Source organism: Struthio camelus, chromosome Z (genome assembly GCF_040807025.1).
Source record: "Struthio camelus isolate bStrCam1 chromosome Z, bStrCam1.hap1, whole genome shotgun sequence".
Taxonomy (NCBI): Eukaryota; Metazoa; Chordata; class Aves; order Struthioniformes; family Struthionidae; genus Struthio; species Struthio camelus.
In genome coordinates, this window is record NC_090982.1 from 45237545 (window position 1) to 45260935 (window position 23391).

At 39.6% G+C, this 23391-nt stretch overlaps 1 protein-coding gene across 3 annotated transcripts in view; it reads right to left on the reverse strand.

Annotated features, from left to right (window-relative positions):
* Positions 1–23391, reverse strand: part of LOC104150975 (calcium/calmodulin-dependent protein kinase type IV) — a 174004-nt gene that overhangs the window by 97706 nt on the left and 52907 nt on the right. For 2 of the 3 annotated variants that reach the window (XM_068927017.1, XM_009685515.2), the window contains one exon: positions 4705–4836. The exons of the other annotated variant lie outside the window; for it this stretch is intronic. In XM_068927017.1, coding sequence (XP_068783118.1) covers positions 4705–4836 — 132 coding nt within the window. The remainder of the gene's footprint in view (positions 1–4704; positions 4837–23391) is intronic. 3 annotated transcript variants of the gene reach the window in all.

Sequence of the window (23391 nt, forward strand, 5' to 3'; positions counted from 1 at the left end):
CATCATGCCGAGTTGCCCAGGCAGCCAAATTTAGCACCAGTACAAGCAAGCAGAACTTCTCCTTAATTCAGTGGGAACTGACAGCGCTCCTTCACAGCTTGTTCACTGGACTGGGCTCACATTTCCCAGCCGCCTTCAAGGTGTACTCATTTCAATGCACCAGGGTTGAGCACTCATAACATAAAATTACAGAACTGCTGGTTGGAAGGCACTTCTCTGAGTGGGAGGTTGGACTCGATGACCTCCAGACACCCACATCAGGTCAGTCACCACTGCTCAGGTTACTCACTGTGTTCTGTTTGGTACTTGCAAGGAAGGGGCCTGTACAATACAAACTGGCGGAATGGATGAAAAATCTCTGGCAAAACCATGAAGGTTACAAGCAGTTGAGGCAACTTTATATTCCACCACATTTACTGTTAGATATCTTTGAGCATACTAATGCCAGCCACCATCAAAACAGAAGCACCAAAGTGCTGCATGCAAGCACTGGGTTTACGGCACTTGTGGACTAACCGACAGCAGTAAGTATGTGGAATACAGCAAGCAAATCTGTCCTTATAAGATTTCTATTACTTGCTTTAGGACCTGATAATTCTGAGCAGCTGTAGATCTTTATGCTGCAGGGGACTGCTGTTAGCCTATACAACTTTGTGAACAACAGAGACAGTAGCTCTGCAGTGAAAGGATGCCATATGCACCACACAGTGCAATGCACTGCAGACGCATCTGAACCAGAAGAAACCCAAGTTGCTACGTCTATAAGAGACGCTCTTAGGCTGTGGCATGACACGCACGTTCCTTGTTTTTTAAAAAAGGAATGGCTTAGCCACGTTTGTCAATATAAATTAAACTGCGCTACAAGGGTTATAATGCAGGGTGCAGTGCTGTACAAAACTGGCTTATACGCTGCCTGCATGCACACTCTGCACTTGCCTCTTCACAGCGCAGGCAGACCCAGTGCAGGTGCCTGATGATGCCCTGAACAGGCATGTCCTCACTCTTCTGAGTATCTGGGTGAGCACAGGAACTGGCACTTGACTGAGAATATGCGTTACAGAAAGACCTCTTCATCAGGAAAGGTCACCTACAGCAAGGTTTACACGGCTCAATCATCTGAAGGCTTGTGTGCATCAAACACACATACAGTACTCCTCATCTCAAATGCTAAAACGATTTGTCTCTTATAATAGCATATTGATAAGGTGTGTGGGAGTACTGCAAGACTCAATGACTCCCAGAATCATTACATGAATTTAATTAGATTTCTTCTCCTTGGCCAACTCTCGCATGGTTCTATGCAGCAAGAAAAAAACATCACATGAAAAACCCCTCACTTCTTTTAAGTACAACTGAAAATGTTAAAAGATAAAAGTCTAAGGACCGGCTGTGATAAGGTTTACACCTCCAATATTTCACTACAGCACTGCAATGGGAAGTTCCTGTATAAACTATAAATCATTTCTCTATCCCGCTTCACTTATTCAGAGTGTAATATAAACAGTATAACTAATTAATCTATATATGCTCTTGTTAAATAGGCAATAAACTTTCTAAAAATGATTATGCAAACAATATTTTAGAGCTTTATTAGATTGAGGGCACAATCAGATGAGCTATAGTTGATGGAGGACGGTCACTGTCTCTCAGTAATTTTATTTTCAGTGTTTGCTTAACCAGTTCGCAACCTGGCTCTGAAAAGTTTTCCACGTGAACAAAAACCCAACCACTAGAACATTTTCTGTGATTTTACAGAACTGCCTTAATGATGAGATGGACAGCTCATCGAGCAGGGCTGGCTAGCATGGCACCACCTTTACCAGTTCATTTGGCTGCACCCAAAGCTGGGAAAGGGGCAGCACAGTCCTAGACAGAGGCATATGACAGCACCGAGAGAAAGGAATTTAAGAAGGAACGTCCAGATGAACAGTATGCAATTAGGCCTGTTAGTCACCGTTCAAAATGCACATAGAAAGGTTAGTTTAGAAATTATCCCCTATCATAAAGGACCTAAACAGCACATCCCCTGGAGTCCTAATCTGGGGGCAAAATGCTTTCTCTCCAAGCAACAAAATAACACAAGACTTGGGAATGCTTTCAGAGAGATCGCCTTTGTTATTGTGTCCGCACCTAGACCTGACGGATCTGTTCCTATCAGCAAGGAAAGAGAACACCAAGCTAACAGCCAGCCCGACCTTCTTCCTCTTCCACATCGGAAACCAGCAGTAGAAGTCAGAAACAGGGTGGCAGCTGCTTACACCAGTCCTGGTGCAAAGCTCAGCAGACAGCTGTTACAAGTGCAGACTCTTTTGCTCTTTGGTGATTAAAAAAACCAGTCTCTCTTTCTTTCTTTCTCTCTCACTCTTTTTTTTTTTTAAGCAGCCTTTGGAGATCCCTTCTTTTTAATATACCTATGCAAACAGAGCTGCCTTGTGCACAGAAATGCATTTTGCTTTGCTTATCTTGGCTTTCTGCAGGAGTGTGGGGAGCCTTCCGCCGAACCAGCACATAGAGCCTTCCCGGGTCTGTATGACCTGGAGGGTCACAAATATAATCCGAGCGATTAAATCCTCAGTCACCAAAAAGCAGTGGAAAACTTCAGCGGCAGGAAGCATGTGCATAACTGGAAAACTCAGAGAATTGGTAACTGGTCTCTGCCCTCATCTTGAGCTTTTCAGCATCAAACCTTGACTGCCAACAATGGGATTCGCAGAAGCTGGTTTGCGATTCGTACCAGCTAAACATTTCCCTGACACTTTTGGACAGACAATGGAAATATGCAGAAATCAAAAATTCCTGTGGCAACACGCATGCCACTTGTGGCAAGCCTGGAATTTACGGACAGGCAGAGAGACTAGGAGCCTCTTGGGGTCTCATGCTCTGCAGCTGGTGCTCCACATTGCATGAATAATAAACAGTAATGGTGTTATAGAAAGAAATCACCTACAGCCAATAGTTAAGGCACTTGCTTAATAAGCCTGAGAAACCAGGGAATATTTATTTCTACAGTATGGATTTTCAACAGAAGAAACTGAGAGCACCCTGGGCTCAAGTAGCTGATAATCACTTGTAGAAACACACTGCAGTGTGTGATTGACAGCCCAACCCATTCCCTGTTCAGACTAGGGACCAGAAATGAAGTCTCCCATGCTCCAGGTGAGTCTGCCAACCACAGAACTACCCACTGGATAGCACTGACGTATTTCAAATTACTCCTACCAGCTCCTACCACTTTCTGGCTAGTGAGAAATAAATAAATAAATCAAATATTGTATTACATTATTTATATTTGTGTATATGTGTCTATGCATTTATATTTATTTACTTTTTAAGATGGTTAGGTTTAAAACAGAACAGTTTTATTTTGTGGTTGCAAATCTCCTCCTTCTGCATAGAACAGACTGCCTGAATTCAAAGCATAAATTACTTAAAGTTGGCTGGAACAATATAAAAAATAGGCATATTGTTGGAAATGAAAATAGTTCACCAGCTCAGAGAACAGTAAGAATTACTTTGCTGAAGACATCATCATTCCCTTTTACTGACATATGTATCTCTGTCTGGAAAACAGCTTAATGATTCTTTTAAGATTTATTTTTAAAAGCCCACATGTAACTGTGAATATGCTAACAAAATAACAATTAAAAAAAAAAAAATCAAACAGTGCTTTACTGTATGCTGTACTACATCACGGGTTTCTATGTCCATTTTCGAACTTACAAAAAAAGCTTAAAATGCTGTATAAATCTAACTAACGCTACTGGGTCATAATGGACAACAAAATAAACAAAATACTTGCTTCCATATGATGGGCTGACTGCACTAAGAGCAGTAACAAGTCAAAAGCCTCATGATGTCCTGTACACGAAATATATCACAGCTGCTACGCACACTGTTCAGTACTACAGCAGAACACAATTTTTCTGCAGTAGAAAACTTCAGGGACCTGACAGACTTACTCAGGTATTAGTCCAAAGACTGCATGAACAATTTAAAGTATTAAAGCACTTAAAGCATTAAAACCACTTAATACATGAAATCAGACCAAAACCCAATCACTGATCTCTGCATGTGTGTCACTTTGCACATAAGTTTGAAAGACCTTTTTAAACATTAAAATGTATGTGTAAATCTTTTGCTCTTTAATATACACTTGGCTGAGTATTTTGAATTATTTTTCTGCTTACAGTGCTTGGTGTTATTGAATTTTCAATTATTTTAGGGCACTAATTTGGACAATGAATAATTTTAAATATTTAAAACAAGCAGAACGGCAGAAACGATTACTTGTACACTACATTTGATATAAACATATCAAATAACAAGCAGATTACAGGCAGTATTTTAATTAATGCTCACAAAGAAGGTGAACTAAAGTAAAAGAACTAAAGAGACATTTGTGTTGACACCAAGAACTGAACCAGAGATCTCCAAAACAAGAACCAGGAGCGGTAAGCTGAAGAGGCTACCTCCGTGACTGCCAGCTATGAAAGACGGCTAGGTTCTGTAGATGAGGCACAGAGAAAGACAAGGGTAAAAAGTAGTGGAAGAAGCATACATAGGTTGTTAAAAATAAAGAGAATAATGTGAATAGATCCTAATGTTAATAAGGAGTCAGAAAAAAATGGAACTTAAGAGAGAATGACGTTTGCATTTTAAAGTCCTCAGATCCTGCAGCTGATTGGTGCAGAAAAGATGCATTACCTGAGTATCCGAGATAAAGCAGGACTGACTAGGTCAGCGTTGGTCTGTGTAACCAACAGATGACAGAGATGAATTTCCTCACATGCAGAGGAAGATAACGTGGTAGGTTCTGCTTGTGCTAAGGAGTCCAGACTGCAAAGGCGAGAGAAAAGGGAGGCTCACATTTCAAGTACATGAAGTCAAAAATAAGGGTGGCAGCACAGATGGAATGAAGACAGGGATGTCCCTAAGGGATGGTAAGGAGGTGGAAGTGATACTGTGAATTTGCACATAAAGGCAATAAAGGATAAAATGGAATTTGCAGAATCAGGCATGAAGCCACCATGGAAACGGACAGGAGAGAAGAGCCAAGACAAGAAAGGACACAATTTGAGCCACGCTGGAAAAAGCTTCTTCTCCCTTACTCCCATGAAAAGCTGCCTCAGAAATAAGAAAGGGAACAAAATGAAAAACATCCACACATCTATTTGGTCACAGATAGACAAGAAAAGTGAACTCTTGGAGCTGCAGTTTCTGTAATAAAATATTTCAAACAGTCACTGACAGCATTTTCGCTAGAAGTAGAAAAATTGGTCCTTTCACAAAGTAGGTCAGCATCTCCACACAATGCTCACTCATCCCAGGTTTTATAGTGCATTTCAAATCAACCCAGTACAAATACACTCAACATAATCTCATCTAAATTTCATTTAGATTAAATTCCTTAAGTTCTGAATTGATTTTTTTTTAAATAAATTAGTTTGTGCTTCATGTAGTCGCAGAATGATTACACAATCTAGTTTGTCCAATCAAATTAGGTGAAAGAATGAATGGTCCCAAGAAAACTGTGCACAATACAGAGGCAAAGAAATCTCTGCTGCCAGAATCCGCAGTAACAGATTCAAGCCCAGTATTGGTTTCCATAAAGAATATTAAATATGTCTACAGTTTATAGAAGTACCATAATAAAAGACATTACTTCACTCTCTTATATTCACACCAGGAGGTCAAAATAGATTTATAGCAATGAAATTACTGTTGTTAGACTTCAAAATTAAATGTCCCATTTGAAGATAGTTAAAGTTTGGGGTAGAACAAAAAGAGTCATCGACAAAGCTACTGGCATCCATACAAATGAAAATTACATTTGAAAAAATTACACGTTCTATGGTATTACTATTATTTTTCATTTTAAAAGCATATACCTGTAAATTCAGAAATTCTCAATACTTCTATGTGAGAAGGCAGAAGTTCTGTCAGAACAAAGTTTCTTTTCTGCAGTGAACTCGTAAGCAATTTTTAATGTATTATTCAAATCTGCTTTCTGAAATACAAGCACAAAGAGTTCGAAAGCATGTACAGACTACGTAAATGCATATTATTCCTCCTCCTCCTCCTCTTCTGATTTAAGGCTGATTCTTTAAAAAAAGAAAACTTTCAAAAACTCTAAAAGCTTCTTATAAACCTCAGTCTCTCCATGTGTATGACTTGCATGCAATTCTGTCCAACTGCAGACCTCCTTTCCCCCTCATTAAATTGCAAGTAATAAAATAAAAATAAAAAATTTGCATAAAATTTTGCAAAACAAACGAGGTAGGGGAAAAAACAGCTTGAAATCCCATATAAAATTTTAGTAGAAAATTATTAGCATTAATAATAAAATTATTATTTGAAGAAGGCAAGATTCAAGAAAGTATAAAATTATATTTTCAAGACGACAAGGTTGATGGAAAAACATACTTAGCTCGTGAAAAGAAAGGTGATTCCATTACATTCCAGAGTTTTGTCTGGCTTGATTTTGACAAGAAAGAAAATCAATACCGTTTCAAAATTTCATTCTACGATTTCTATTTTCTGCGTCAAATTTTCTAGCATATGACGTGACATGACATTTGAGCAATCTACTGCTACCTGGTCTTTAGCCTGGCCTGCAAAGGCAATGCAATAGACCAAAATGGTATTTCAGATATTCAGACTTTTCACTGCATTGTATAGACAAATGTAAAGGATCCTTATAAAAGCACCTGGATAAAAAAAGGAAGTCCAAGAAGCTTCTCAAGAGAAGCATATCGTTTTTCTCATTTTTAAGAAGCTGCATCTTCCTAACATACCCTATAAAAGGCTTATGTTGCTTGTAAATGAACAGTAATCAAACTAGCATTTACCAATATTCTTAAACCTGTATCTTTCACAGATAATAATTTATGGAACAGTAATGCCTTAGGCGTGGGTTAGGTCGGCTGGTGAAACGCTAATTAAAACACAGCCGCCCAAGCCCCCACTCATGGAGCAGTAGCTGCTACTTGGCAGCCGCAGGGCAGGGGAAGCAGAGAAGGGAGCCCGGGGCCCCGGCCTGGAGGCAACTTGCTGGGGCTGTGGTGGCTTATTTCTCAGTAGCCTCCAGCGGGACTCCTCCTTTAGGTTAAGGCCAGTCTCTTCTCCGTGGTGCCCAGCAACAGGACAAGAGGCAGCGGGCAGAAACTGAACCACAGGAAGTTCCATCTGAACCTGAGAAAAAACTTCTTCACTGTGAGGGTGACTGAGCATTGCAACAGGTTGCCCAGAGAGGTAGTGGAGTCTCCTTCGCTGGAGATATTCAAAACCCGTCTGGATGTGATCCTGGGCAATATGCTCTAGGTGACCCTGCTTGAGCAGGGAAGTTGGACTAGATGATCTCCAGAGGTCCCTTCCAACCTCAACCGTTCTGTGATTCTGTGATTCTGTAAGGACTGCAGGAGATTTACAGAAACAAAGACCTGTATCACTCGAGGAGTGTAACCGCTTTGCCAAACCTGGGGTTACTGCCTTTACCAACTGCAGATATTTAGCTGGGGTTTAAACTATCTGTGTTCTGTAACATCCAGGTTATCACTACACTATTCCCCCCTCAGACACTACTTCTGAAGTCTGTTTTTGCAAAAATGTTCAGGATTGGAAACAGATCAAGAAAACTACGTACCTTAAAGAGTTTTGAGAAATCTCGCTTCCCTGCCTTTAAGTCTGTTATGTCAAAGTACATAACTTCAGCATCAGGAAGTTTTAGTGTATTAGCGAATGGAAGAATATAACCTGACCCAGACTTATTAGAAGTGCCATTATCATTATCTCACATGTTCATTTTAAAGTATGCAAGCAAAATTTGAACTGCAGTGAATATCAGAGATCACCACTTCATTACAGGTTAAGTTGCTCTTCTTGGTCTCACAGTAGCAAAAACAATTTCTTTCTATCCAGTCTGAAAAAAATTTGCAACTGAAAGTTACCGGTGGGGGGAGAGGAGAAGGTGCCTGAAAACCAACTTGCAATAGTGTCAAATTTATTTTCCCACATGAAGCTCTTGCAGTTCAATAGACCTAGGAAATGATTTTGAATATTTTATTTAGAACCAAGTTTTCCCTTGAGACTGCTCTTCCCTTTTCCGGGACAGACTTATCTACTCATGTCTAAGCAGTTGAATGAAATAGGCAGAATCAGAAAAAGGAGGTAAAAGCTGATCCACCGAACTCCCACCGCTTCCAACAGAACTCAGGTTTCACCTGGCATACTGAACTTGGAAGACATCGGAGCAAATTTTCAAAACCAGGTGCTTAACCCGCACGTATGAGATGTGCCAAATCCTTGGCTTGACAGCCATGTGCGTATTCTCACGGCTCACAATTCGCTGCACATACTTGCTACCTACGTGACACACTGTGTAGCTATGGTTCCTCTCTAAACAGCACACACAGCCCTCATCACTAGAAATATTTCAGTGAACACAGCTCCTATGGCATCACACATGCCTTGTTTTAAGCACTGTTTAATCCGTTATCTCAGAAGCAGCCCTCTCCTTCCTTTTTTCCCTCCTCTGAAGAGGTATTAATGAAGAATAAACATTCCATTCCCATCATTTATTTAATCCTCATGAAGCAGTGTGTGCACGAAGAAATAGTATGAAGCAGTAAAAACTTGTTAAAAATGCTTGCAAAATGCTTTGCAGGATCTTTCTTCTTGGACAGCCTGCCTGTTTTTCTCCCTTGAAGACATTCTTTCATTAGTCTGGACACCACTCCAGAAAGTGTTTTAAACAGTGTGTATTTTGAATGGGTGACAACATCATGGATTCGTGATAGTCTCCAGGTGCAGAAGACAGACCTATATTTGCACTAAATGACAACAAAATGGCAGTATAAACAGCTTCATACAGCACAACAGTTCTCGGAGGCAAACGAATTTTCCTGGATGAGGGAAGGGAACCAGAAGGGGAGTTACAGAAATCTGATCATTAGCAGCTTGCTCTGTGTAGAAAAAACTACCCTTTTAAAGTCAGATGGGAAACGGCGAGTCATCTCCGCACATCTAAACCAAGCTTTGAACAGAGTTCTTTACCTGCGAATTTAGGCTAAATCATTTCTGGGATACTGCAAGCTCTTGTGCCCACGCTTACGCTGAGCGGCACAAGCAGCCCTCGTTTTGTTAAGTTACGCCACACTCTGAACGCTGGGCTGTATCAACAACTTGTATCAACAGTCTCTCTGAAAGAAGCCATTTTTTCCAAAAAGTTTATGTACGGTGCCAACCCATGATTCTCTTACCACAACAAGACAGACAAAATTTTAATATTTGACAGATTTTAAAGTCCTTTGAGTCTTCTCAGTATATTCTCCTCCTTGAAGCAGGTGGGGCAGCCCTTTTTAAACTACGAGATAAGAGCGAAAGCTGGAAACGGGAAAGAGTTAGGAGCAATATATTACATTTTGCTAATGCTATATACTCCTTTAGAGACGCTATATTCTTGAAGTAAAAGGATAAACTGAAATCACTGGTTTCCCACAATAGAATCATTTCTAATCAGTCATTTCTGGTATTTCTGTAACTGCCCAAAAGATCTAATTTGCCAGCTTAAATCGTAATCATAGTGATAACCTGCAGACTATACTGGACTGCAGTTTTATTGCAATAATAGAGCCACAATAAAAAGAGGAAACTGCAGCACTGAGCACACCGATGAGACATACACGGAACAGAAAAGCAGCTTTTCTAGAAAGCGGAAGGTTTCCTTAAGACAATATACTGCACGGCAACTTGTGTCAGCAGGGGCCTCATTTTAACCAGAGTGACAGGGTTTGCAGTTACGGTTAGCCTGATGAGTGCATCCAGGGGCCAGGAAAGGCAACAGTACTAAGTAAAGCTAGAGCTTCCCTACATACTGGATTTCCTCTGCGTGCTCACAGGAGCGGTCCCAGCGCGCTCCTGAGCTGTCCCTGCCGACAAGAGGCAGCTGCCAGCAGGGTGATTCGTGCCGCAGACCCCGGCACTGCCTTCCGCCCTCCCGAAGGGGTAAAGCAGGCACCAGGCCAGAGCCACTGCTGCATGGTTTGAGCTTCTGCTTGGCTTCACCCCTTCCTCTCAACTGTAATTATAAGAATGCCACACATGATGGGCTGAAATCTTAACAGAAGTCAAAACACACTATATTCACTGCTTCCACATTACCCCTTAGGCTGCTGAGCCTCTGCAAACCAAAACAAGCCAAAAGCACTGATTTATCACAAAGAAAACTTAAGTTATACCAATATTGTCTGCTTCTCCTTTATTGTTCTCTAAGCTCTTACAAAACTGATCATTTAATAATTTCTTTTAATACTTTCCTAGGTATTGATGTTAGCCTTACTGGATTACAATCCATGGATTCATAGACCCTCACCTCCATCCTTTTTTCACTCCTAGGTATTTGCTTTTTTCTGGTCTTTTGGGAGCTCTCCTGCCTGCTGTCTGTTCTCAGAGATACCAGCTAATGACTCAGATACTGCTCCAGAGAGTTTCTTCAACTTTTGGAGGTGAACATCACCAACTTCTCACCAACATGAGCACCTTTGAGTTACCTAAATATTCTTAAATCTGTTCTATTTGTGCCTGCACTTATTTCCCGGTTAAAATGGTGTTAATTACCTGGCTACCATTAATCTTTCATGAAGACTTCAGTTTTCTCTGCCTAATGTTACATTTGCTTGTCTTCCGTAATATTTTCTTTCTAACTTTTTTTCCCCCCCCTCTTCCTCCTAACGTGTTTCTCAAATCTATTCCTTGGTAAACAAAATTTACTTTGCACCATTAGCTTTTCTTATTCCCAGAGCTAGTGCTGTGTCCTCTGTTCTGTGCTGCTTCTTTCCTGCTTTTTGTGAAATTCCTCTTTAATCTTGACGTTGTTTAACAGCTCTCAATACAGACACATCTACTTACAGAAACTTCAAAAGGACGTTCAGAACGTTACAGAATCCGTTCTTAAGTGATGGCGATCGCACACAATCCTGGGAACTAATGACATCTACGCAAGCAAGTGCATGTACAACGAATCACATTTTCAAGAATGTGTCGCTGCTACTCAGTGCTTGAGATCAGGGAACTTTCTGTAAGTACAAGACTGAAATTACTGTTTTCTAGGGGAAGATTCCAGATCTTCCCCACGAACAGTCCAGCCCACGAGTATCTTTATGCTGTCTTTTCTTGAAGCTCCCTAAACCAGCCACTGTGAGCAAGCCACTGTTTAACAGGCTGTGTTAGAGACTATATAGTTTCCAGTGATTGCAATTTCCATTTTCAAAGGATTGGGGATTCTTAGTCGTCAGAGTTGCGCTGTAATCGGTGATACAATTCTAATCCAATATAGCTGGGTCTCTACTGCTATATAGAAAGAACTCAGCACAACGGTGCATTGTAGATTTAAAACTAAATTAAATCTTCCATGCTCCCCCCAAAGTACTGAAACTTCCAGTATACCATACTCTAACGAAACATTTGAAGATTGGCATTTTCAGCCTTTATTAGAATGTAGAATGAAATCACATTTAAGCAGTGTTTGCAACATACCCTATACAGGATTTACACGTACACATTTTTTAAAGTTCACTATTAATGCTGACAGAGAAGTTTATCTGGTTTTTCATTCACAGGTTTTTTTCCTTCTTTCCCCTATAGCCTCTGAGAATGCAGTCTCTCCCCTCCCCCACTTATTCTAGAGTAAACCTGTTAGAAATGGCAAATTTGGGAATTCAGTCACGAAACTAGTGTTTTAATGAAGCAATATTAATGTTTTTTAAACACTGAATACGCTGACAAACTTGAAAAACCATTGCCAAGCACACAGGTCACAGAATTTTCTGGAGGAACGTGTCCTGTCTTGATAATAAAGGGAAGTGGTTATGGCTGACAAAATATTAATGATCATGGCTAAACACAGCCTTGCCCTTCGGCATAAGTAATTTATATCACATTTTCAAGGATCCGCAAAGTGTTGTACACAATGCATAATACATTCTCAAGGATATTCCAGGCTCTGCTCTGCTCTTTGTCCCTGTCTCCCTGCAGCCTCTTGCTTTCTCCATTTCCCTGCTGGAGCTTTGCATATCAGCAGTTTTGTATCTTACTACCCATGGTTTATATTTTTCTCCCCTACAGACCTCCATATTTTGGGAATGATTGTGCATCATTTATCTCAGCTACTACTCTAATTCTGTTTAGGGCCAATTAATAAATTAGATGGAGAAAACTGAAACGATAAATGCTTCATGGAAAAAATGTTACAGCCTTAGGTTATACCTAAATAAATATCTACTCTTTCCCCAGTCAAAGACATGGCTTCCCTGTATCAAAGATGTGGTTCAGGCTAACGGAAGCTGGGAGATATCTATATACCAATTCCCACTCTTGAAGATGTTTAACCCTTGCAAGAAGCAGCAATGGACATACCTGCAATATGTTTTGAGCGACGCAGCAGGATTGCACAGCCATGTAGCCGTATCACAAGATACTGGAACACATACAATATATAAGTTGGCGCTAATGAGGGTTTAAATTCACTTCAGCCATCCTCCTTCCCCTGGTAAACCCATACTAGAAGAAGAGCTGATTCAGAGCTAGGTTAAGTAACATTACACCACGCTGAAGGCAGCAACTCCAACAACAATCTTAGAGTTTTCCGTTCTCCTAGGGAAAAAATACCACGGAAACAAAAGCAACAAACAGAGAACCATCAGAAGGACATTACAAAGATGTTTCCATCCATTTTTCCAGTAAAAAGTTTAAGTATTCAGAGTTGACAGACAACCTCAAACACATTCTACTGCTGCTCTAAAAGGTCAGAAACACTGTATATCTCTATTCAAAGACAGCAGAAAGTTGGGGGAGGATATGAAGACTGAAGAGTAGCTGAGTTACACAACAGCGTTTCAATAGTGGACATCTGATGTAGGTCTGAAATACAGTTTAGGTCAAAAGTGGGACATGTCATGCAATGGGTGATGTCATGCAGTTATACACGTAAAAAATGACTGCACAAATTGGAAAAAATATGTCAGTTAATTAGAGGACAAAACTCACTCAAAGCAACCTAATGCTAAAGAGCCAGAACTGACATGCCAGGGTGTAGAAAAACCATGTAACACCTGTCTAGCTGTGTCTACTAATCTTTCATACTTATAAGCAATAAATTCACCTCAAAACAGATGTTCGCAAAAAAATGTTGCTGGCTGTTATACATTCTTGTTCTTGCATAAAGCTAATAACATGCTACTGCAAGCCCTTAGGAGCTTCAGATCATGTATTTCAAATTAATTACTTCATTTCTGCATATTTTTATTTCTGGATAGGATCCTTCAAAACCATTGTGTCCATTCCCTTAGGAAAAAAGCCTGGTACCCAAAAAACATACTGCTACCCTATATTTACTCCAGTATCTCTGGATTTTACCCTACTGCTGCATTTAGCCAATTAAAGCACTTTCTGAAATCCTACATCCTTCATAAGCCTTTCTGCAGCAGAATAAATGCAAGATTTGCCTACAGGGCAAATTTGCCATCAACAACAATCAGAGTAGGATTAAGACCTAATTGTGCAGTGTTGTAGCACAAAATCTGTAGAAATGGCTAATTACAGCATTAAATTTGCTCCTTCATTGCTCCAAAAGCAAAAACCAAAAGCAAAAACCAAGAGCTGTCTTTCTTTAACAGCATCATTCTTCTAACGTGGAACTCTTGATGCATTAAAAAAATGATGGGAGGGGGAAATGGAAAAGAAATCAGTCATATAGTTCACATACCTCTTAGCTTTTATCAAAGAGCAAAACACTCCCCATCATAGACCTCACAAATAGCCCCAGTAAGACCTGAGCCTACCGTCCGGATTGTTTTGCAGTGTTGAGATGTAATAATAGAATGCAAGTTAACCAAATTAAGTTAATTAGCTGAGAAACTGCCCAAAGGCAAAAACTATCCTTCTTTTTAAAATACAAATTTTTTGCCAGTAACAGCTAGTCTTTGTCAGGGTCATGATAATCTGAGAGACTGACTTGCAAGTGCTATGTTATTCTTTAATTTGTATCCTTAGGGTAGTCAAGTTACACTAATTTTTTAAGAAGTGGCATACCTGCCTTTCTGACAGGTAAAACCGAGGAATTTAAATATCACTAAAAATACATGCATTGCATCACCAGTGAAAAATCACTAGCTTCTGACATAGCCCATCTGCTAATCTTTCAACAGGGTGGGCCTGGTTATAGGCAGAGAAATCAAATGTTGTTGCTGCAGAAATACTCAGATAACCTGGCCATGTGGGGAAACTCTATGGAGAGAAGGGGGGAAGGAAATACTGAAAAGCTCACCCTGACTCAGAAGATCAACATTTCTCTGTCTGATTGATTTAGGTCATGAAACAGCTCTTAGTTTTGGTCACTGGATTGCTCTCAAGGGGCAAGTGTGCAGGGCAAATATCACGAAGTTACTATAATAATAGTTTAATAATAATAATAATAATTAATATCAGCAACAGTTCAGCTTGTAGCAATTCCAAACAACATTCTTGTTGTTTATTACAAACTCTTCTCCTCTTATCAAAAGGAAAAAAAGAAAATAGTCAGAATTAGGATATTCTTAGTGTATTTGTTAGCATGTGTGTTATAGCAGGAAAACTGAAGTATGTTTTCAATGTCAGACACGTGAGAGAAGGGTGAACAGTACTCTATCAAGTCAGACATTACTCCTTTTTTTTATACTGGTCCCAGACCATATTTCCTCTGTTTGGGAATCTATTACTAATTCACTGAGTTTCATGAGGTTCCACGACATTGTTCACTGCTCACGAGTTCAAATGAATCCTTTCACTTCACTGATACATAGTCAAGAGTAGAAAACACAAAAGTTAATTCCAGTTTGGCTCTGCAAGGAGCCAAATTCTTTCTTCATTGTAGCAGGGATATTAAAACACCTCACCAACACAGAAGGATTAGAGGCAGCACTTTAAAATCCAGGTGCCAGAGAATCTCTTATCCTGCATTTAGCAGGAAGCAATGAATGTTACATTGCACCATCAGCTACAACTTGGAGCAAAAATACTAGTGTGGACCACAAGAGGGAGAGAGAACAGGCCAAAACTTTTTATGGAAATATACAAACTTGCAACATACCCAAAGTGCAATTTTTGTACTTGCTTCATTTATGCTTTCAAATACTGATTTATTCCCCCCTTCCCCCCCCCCCCCCGATAATCAAGAACAAGTTTTCCATCCTTCTATTTAGTGGCAGGGTAGTATCTTCTAATTGCCCCCATTTCTAGGTATCTACTTCGCTTCCTGGAGACTGGTAATTACCACAACCTACTGTCTCCTAGTGAATAGACTCAAATTTACGATTAAGAATGTCCCTTTTTACATCTGATAACAGTTTGTGGATAATTCCTCAACTTCTGGGAATTTAGCCGCAGTATCAAAGGACTGTAAAAGGATAAGTATTCTGCATACAAGAGCTTGTTCTGAATGCAGCTTATAATCAACTGAATTATTCCTACTGCAGGTAAAACATAATTATCAGCCATGCACTCTCATCTTCTTTTACTTTCATTTGCTTTCCCCCCCATATTTGAAATAGAAAAGGAGAAATCTACTGCCAAACCCAGGCTGTCCTCAAGACTAGACAGCAAGTCTGCAACTGCAGGGTAGGGCAGAGGCATGCCAGCACGTCCCCTGACGAGCACGGGCTCTCTGAGGCCAGATCATCCCAGCTGTGCTCCAGCAGGGTGTGCGTCTGGGGGCAAAGCACACCATGCCCACAGCGGCTCCTGAGAGTAGTCAGAGCTGATAGAGCTAGCCAACGCATTTTCAGCTATTAGGAAACTGGGCAAATAAGACGTCCTCTTTTAAGAAAACCCATTAGGCACTCAGCCAACATTCAGTATTAAGCTACCAAATGTTTTAATAAACAATGGATGGCAAGAGGAGAAAACGCACAGCACCTTGATTACTATTTGCAAGATACTAGACTGAAAAAGATATTGTACCTAGCCTTAGAAAAAATAAAAATCTAAACAGAGGACATTTCAACCATTCAAATCTGCAGAACAGACATATTTGCTGCTTGTTCAAAGACAGCATCATAAAGATAAATGAACAAAGTAATTGACATTTGTTAATACTATTCAGGACCTTAATAAGCTCTGAGCTTGTACTTCAGAGTATGATTTCACCACACATACGGCACTTTTTATCTGGACTTACTGGTAACAATAGCAACAGAAATTATTCTAAATTAGTAATGGCATGGCTTAATGCATCTGCTACGTGAACGTACACATTCACTGCAGTAACACACGCAGCAGAAGTTATTTCCAGTAATGGGCAACTTCTAGACTTGTTAAGTAAACTGTGTTTGGAAAGAAAGATGTTAACAGCCTCTGCTTTCCAATGTCTCAACAAATGTGTTTAGCTGCCTGCTGAAGCTAACAAACTACTGCCCACCTTCTACTCAACATAACTTTTTTTTGGATAAGTATTAAAAAAAAACCCACACAAATCAAACTTCCCATTTTGCATGTCACAACTAATCCATCCCTATTCCATCTATATGCCCCTTCTCCCACCAAAAGCCTCTGCAACTTTGTAAGGACACTGCATTTTGTTCTTAAAGGTGTAGATTGGCGTTCAGCACGTTTTCTAAGGTAATCAGAAAGCTCCAATGACAGTTGCATTAACACGATCAACAGTTAACCTCTGTTTTCTCCAAGTTTGCTCCATTACTCTTGCTCCATTGCTAAAATTTTTCCCTGAAGTTTCAATTCTACTCCTATCAACTGCAACGGTGGAAAGTCAGCGTTTCGTAGTTTGTCCAGAGTGAATTTAATTTGCAAAGAGTGAACAGTAATTATCCATAAACAAAGATTACAGGCTGCTTAGTTCATAACAATGCAGTTTGTTCAATAACCAAAAACGCCGGCTGTGATAAATGAAAGCCCCTTGTCTCTACTAAAGTAAAAGAGAGGAAGAGGTTACTAATAAGAGAGGTCTGGTTTTGTAATTTCATTACTCCATGATCAGAAAGATCCACCCATTAGTCTACGACACGAGCACCGCCTAGCAGATTGCATTCAAAAAGGAGGGCAAGCTCATCTGACAAGCAAACTTCATCAGTTCCCAGTACAGAGAAAACAAGAATAACAGGACTGCACGGTGCAGCGGTTATAAACCCTGGGGAGCTGGAAAGCACAGGAGTGTGACAGATAACCTCATGCTTATGCGATGCTTGGACCTCAAGGACTTCATTTCTTTATGAGAAGGGCTGTAGCTGCCATCAGTGACGACAAGTGGTAGCTTTTCACTTCTGTAACTAGTGACAGACATACAGGAATCATTAGTACTAGAAATGTGTCCCATCTAATTGTGACGGACAAACGAGAATTAGAAAACCTGCAATATATGATATACCTTAAAGATGTACAGTGCCTTGAATGAATGACCTTTTTAAAAGTTGAAAACATCAAAATACAAAAAATAGCATTAAAATAAAATAAGGAAGCCTTATATTAATAATCCTCAAAAGGTAACTTCTTGATATTACTGAATGTTTACTGTTACACTCATCTTTTTGTAAGCACGATCACTCCGTTAGAGAAACCATAGTAAATACAGATGTTTACAATACAGTTAGGAATAACAGGCTTTTGGTTGTAGTCTTTCTTTTTTCCCTTTCAGCATTTGTAAGGTTTTGCTTTTGGTTTGGTTTGTTTTTTTATAATTTATCTCACTTCATTTCCTAAGGACTGTTAGGAATGAACACACAAAGTTATTTGCATACTCCACAGTACCAGAAATGGACAATACACTACAATAATGTGAAATAATTTCTATTTACTCAAATACTACTGCAGTGCTAAACAGCACAATAATCCAAATTGCTGTTCTGGTTCCATTTCAAAAATTTATACATGAGTTTAAAAAAAAAAAAAAAAAAGCTGCATCGCTATTTCAAGTAATGTTCCTACAATAAAATGAACATGTCATACCCCTTATAGTGATTGTTAGAGCAATGATGTTATTGTAGCCATGACAGTCTAAGAATATAAGGCAAACTTTGCAGGAAGAGCTATTATCTTACTAGGTATACTGATATTTTTGGAAAAACTGGACAAGCTTTCAGTGCTTTCTTCATATTTGTAAAACATGATCCAAGCATATGATGGAAATGCCTGCAGTTTCCCAGCAAAGACTGATAAACTGTTTTGCTGAGTACTAGAAGGAATTCAGCATATGGCATCATTTTCAAATTGGTTGTCCTACTGATTTTTAAAGGCTTTATTTTTCCAGCCTATTTTAGTCATGGAACTAACCAATTTTTAACCTTTTAATTGAGTTAAAGGGAGAGGTTATACAATAGGGAAGAATATGGCCCAAAGCATGTAAGATGACAGCTATCAGCACAATATATTATAACAGATCAGTTAAAACCTCCACGAGCATCAATGGAATTTCCTCGAAGTTAGCTGGGCTCTTTTGAGGTAAATTTTCTCCCCAAGCTAATCTAAAGGAAGCTTCATTGAGGGAATTAGTTCTCGACAAAGACAAAGAGAAGAGTGGAAAGTAAACAATGCCGGCTCAAGGGAAATTATATTGGGCAAAAAATAAACACACAGCAAGAAGGGGAGCAAAACTCCACAGTGGAGCTTGAAGAGGTGAACGGACGTTTTAGTGCATGAATACAGACTTGAGGGTCAAGATGGTCATGGTAAACTCTAAACCCCATCTTGCAACCTAAGGATCATCTTAATCACTTATTAGGTCTACCGGATGTTGCAGAAAAACAAAAACAAAACCAACCCACTACAGTCCTTTTAAAGCTAAAGACTCCTAAAACTGTGAATTAACATGCTTCCCTTTCTGTATTGCTCCAGCAAGGTAGTCAGAAAGATGTGCTATTGCAGAGTAAGACTGTGAGCTGAGATATGAAGTGTTAGAACGCCTCTAGCTGTTTTTACCCCCACAATATTTACATTACCTCTTGTTAAAACACAAGACTTTGTGTGATTCACCCCTATCAGCAGACTCATCAGATGTCTCATTAGCACAAACGGCTTTGCTCTACCTTGGCTTTATCTCCCCATTTGTTGAACAGCCTGTGATGCTAACCCAAGCGCTGAAAACTTTTCCTCAATCATCAAACTATTTGTCTGCCTCAAGATACAATTTCCTTCTTTCTGTCTGAGTCTGTACAAAAACAGTGAGTGCAACTCTTTTGCTCAAATGCTGGCATTTACTTCTGAGATAATCTTCTCTTTGTAGATAACAGAGAGAAACAGGCAATTCTAGAGCGTGATTCACCTCATTCTAAAAACATCTGACAGGTGTTAGGTGAAACATGCTCTGAGAGTACTTTTCAGTACTCCTGACTACCTTTCGGTCTCCTCTGACCACCAAGGAAGCTTTATATAGACAGCTATAATAGCAACAGGCTGTGGTTAGGAGAAATTACTCCTACCCTGTCTAAGTATTGCAGCCCATATAGTAGTGAGTGGGTGAAAGCAGATCACAGCAATTTCTTCTAGAGAGTCTCTAGCAGCAGCAGAAACCGCTCACCACGATTCTGCCCTGTCTCTGTCAGGGAACAGTATTTGGTACTCTCCTGATACAGCCAGCACCAACAACTTCCTGCGTGTCTCTGAATCCCATCCTGACCAGCGCAGACCAATGCGAGTCACAAAACCAGTCTAAGAAAGCAGCTAGCTTGCGCAGCAGGACATGCAGCAGGGAATCGCCTCAGAGCAAAACAGTGTTCAAAGTAGAACGAACGCAGGGAGAGCAGCCCTTTAAAGGAAAAAGAAGACATCCTGGATGGGGAAACAGAGAGGGATATGTATCTGGAGATGAGACAGGCAAAGAGAGTGAGACCCTGAGAGAAGCATGTAGCAGTGAGAAGACAGGAGAATGGGGATACAGTGGTGAGAGGAGCGGGTGGTGGGGGCAAACAGAGAACATGTACATAGGCTGGTGGTTTCACAGTACGAGGAAACAGAACGTGTGATGATCAAGAATGGCAGAGAACAAGAGAGGGAAAGAAAACTGCAAGCAAAGTGTCATAGAAACAATTGTATTGGTTTTCAAGTTCAGAAAAGGAAAACGAGTAAAGGAAAGAATAAAATGAGGCGAAAAACAGGTAATAGCTTAAGCCAAAAAGGGAAGCATGGGAGCAAGGAAGAAACAACTTTCCGCTGTGCTTGCTTCCTTTTTTCCAATTTAACTCGATCATTAACATCCTACAGAAGATGCAAAACTGGCAATACAGAATTCATTGTTGTGCCAATTTTTAAAAGCTCTCTGCAGCCCCCAAACGGTAAGTGTTAAAACAGTGCTATAGACTTGTTACACTATAACGCCCTTTCAACCTTTCCACACACAGCAACTGGAAAACAGATTTCCATATAAACTGTTCCCTGTGGCACCTGCATCAAGTTCAAATACCATACCCCAGGCCTATCTGTGAGCATAACATGGTCTAAATGGGATTGTGTCAACTGTACAAGCCATTTCTATGCCTCTGTTGTGCAACCTAGCAATCTGAGGTCTGGCAGATGCTGCTGTGGCTAATTTAAAGCAGGTAAGTTGCCATAAACCGGATACGCCTGAACAAGCCTGAAAAATCATCCCCCTTAAAAAAAGCCACCTGCTCTTCACTAAACACATCCTGTAAGCTGCAAAACTCAACTGCTAGAGAGGAGTGTAAGAACTAACGTTATCAATCTATCTTTGATAGATTCCCTCTCCTCTTCCCTCTCAAACCCATCCTCTCTTGTACAAGTAAAGCAAGACTCTTGTGCTCCCAAATACAAACGTAAAGCAAAAAGAAACTATTTTAATTTGATCTTCTACTACCAACAATAGATTTTGCAAGCAAACTTTGCCCTCATGCACTGTCTTTACCCACTGATAGGCACTTAGTAAATGTAAGTTTTTTATGCCAACCTCAGTATTTAGTTTCAAGGGCATCTAGAGCTTATCACTTAACGTTTAAATAAAAAGGTAACTGCTTTTACTAGTGCTATTGTCACTCTTGCTCAGCTACAGCTTTCCTGCCACAGTAATGAAAGAATAAATTTTACACTACCATTCCTTCATTCCTGATGTGACTGGAAGACTGGAGAATCAAGTGACTCTGGATGAATCTTGGTTGCACAAGACAGAGAATCTACAGGCAAAGACTGGAATAAAACTATGTACTATTCAGACCTTGTTACTTAAAAAAAATAGTTCATTTTTATAGTAGAAGACTAAATACAAACTGTCATGGATTTTGAAAAATTACACTGAAATAACACAACAACTGGATAAACTAAGACAGCTCTCAGTTTTTATGGAGTGAATATACAAAGAACAGGGTGGTTTTACTCTTAATTAAATCCACTGGTTTATTAAAAAGATGCCCATTCATCACTGAGTCAATGAATCAGGCAGGCATTCTAGAAGCACTTTCAGTCTTTCCTAGCAGGCCCAGCTGTGGATGTCACTGCTGAAACTTAGTAACTGGTAAACCTCGTAAGGATTCTGCCCTTCGTAACAGTAAATTGTATATTGCACATACACAGTTCATCGAACTCTGCTAAAGAATGAGTTATCTAGAACTCAACGACAGCTAAAGGACACCACTCTTTCTACCACTGGATTTGAAAAGCGATGTCTGTATTACCTCACTCACTCCTTACACTCTGCGGGATATACACATTTGGAACGTTCTCATAAATGTGCATAATTATTTAAAGGCTCAAGAAGCTTATTACACAAGGAAACGGTGGCTACAGAGCATCATAACTGAGTTCTAAATGGCCGGTATTTGTGCTGAACGGTTAGAGTGACCTACCAGTAAAGTAAAATCAATTTTTGAAAAGAAAAGAAAGAACAGAACAGCAAGGAAATTACAGAACAGCAAAGTGACAAATATTTTTCCCCAAAAGGAGGGGGGAAGTGATTTTGAAATCACTAGATTTGAAAAACTTTCACAGTCAAACGCTACCAGACCACCACTAGCTGAATACGCAACTGCAAAGCAACACGACTCTGACATTTTCTCTTTCTAGTTGTTTTACTAATGCAGCATGATGACAGATACCATGTTTAAAGTAAGATCATCTCTATTTGTATTGTTTCACTCTGTCTTGTGTTTCCTGAAATAGAGATACAGTAACCTTGCTCAAAAGCACTACATACCTACTACCTTCTAGCTGCATTGTTAATGGATGACCCCAGAGGAATATGCTGAGTACACAGCCCTTGTACTTCAAAAAAAAGACAGATTGTTTATCACGGGTGGATAAACATGGATTTAGCTTTAAGCACACAATTATAAAAACATACTTTAGTCCGGCATACTTGTTTGCCATGACTGCTTACTGGTAGTATATCTTTTAAGCTATCTGTGATTACAGCTAATTGGGAACGCTCTAATTGCACTCTGGGATACCCGAAATATTCCAGACAAATCAAGCCTTATCAGTAAGCCATTTGAATAGATTCCTGATGTTGTTTGTTCACTGTGAGTTAACCCAACATACTAACAGGCTGAGAGAAAGTACAAATAACTAATCGGGAAAGCACGATGGAAAACTGTTGCTTGTTAAACACCATGCAATAGACCTAAATAAACATAATATTGGTTATAAGAATAGCAAATTTCCATGTATAACATTACAGGCTGCAAAGATACTAACAGAGATTGGAACCTGCTGCACAGAAACCTTCAAAATTGCTCCACCTCTTCCTCAGCCACACGTTACAATTCACAATATATCGAAAAAAGGAATTTTAAAAGATTATAGTGTAATTCATGATGTGTTTTCTTGTTATACATATTAATTCTAACTACTTCCTGGGAAAAGGGGAGGACCTGATTTTTTCCTGATAAACCATCTATTCTTTTTTCTCAGCTCCAGCTATTGAAATAAGTGCTAGAAGATGAGGCTTGCTACTTGAGCAAGGTACTATATTCCCAAGCTAGGTAAGGAGAAAAACATCCGAATCCTCTAATTTTTTTCAATGAATACAACATTCCATTAGGGAAGTAACTGAATCAGCTGGTAAATACTCTACTATCACTATTATACGCTTTTTATACTCTACTACCAGTTAAGTCTTTGCTTACTAAGTAAACAAGGATTATTTTGCCTGCCATACTAATTCTCCTCTGTCACTGAATTTACAAACTTGAGTCAGCTCATCAGTTCTCTCCACCTGAAAGGGGAAAGCACTGTATTTCTACTGACCTCCTCTTTTCCAGATCATTTTCTCTTAGGATAGAAGCTTCTTTTAACAACTTTTCATTATTAAACTGAAGTATGTAAAAGGCTATAGAAAAAAATTTGGTGGGATACACACTTTTGCTGCTCATTTAATTCCTCATGGCAAGCCTGACAGATAAAAAGTAA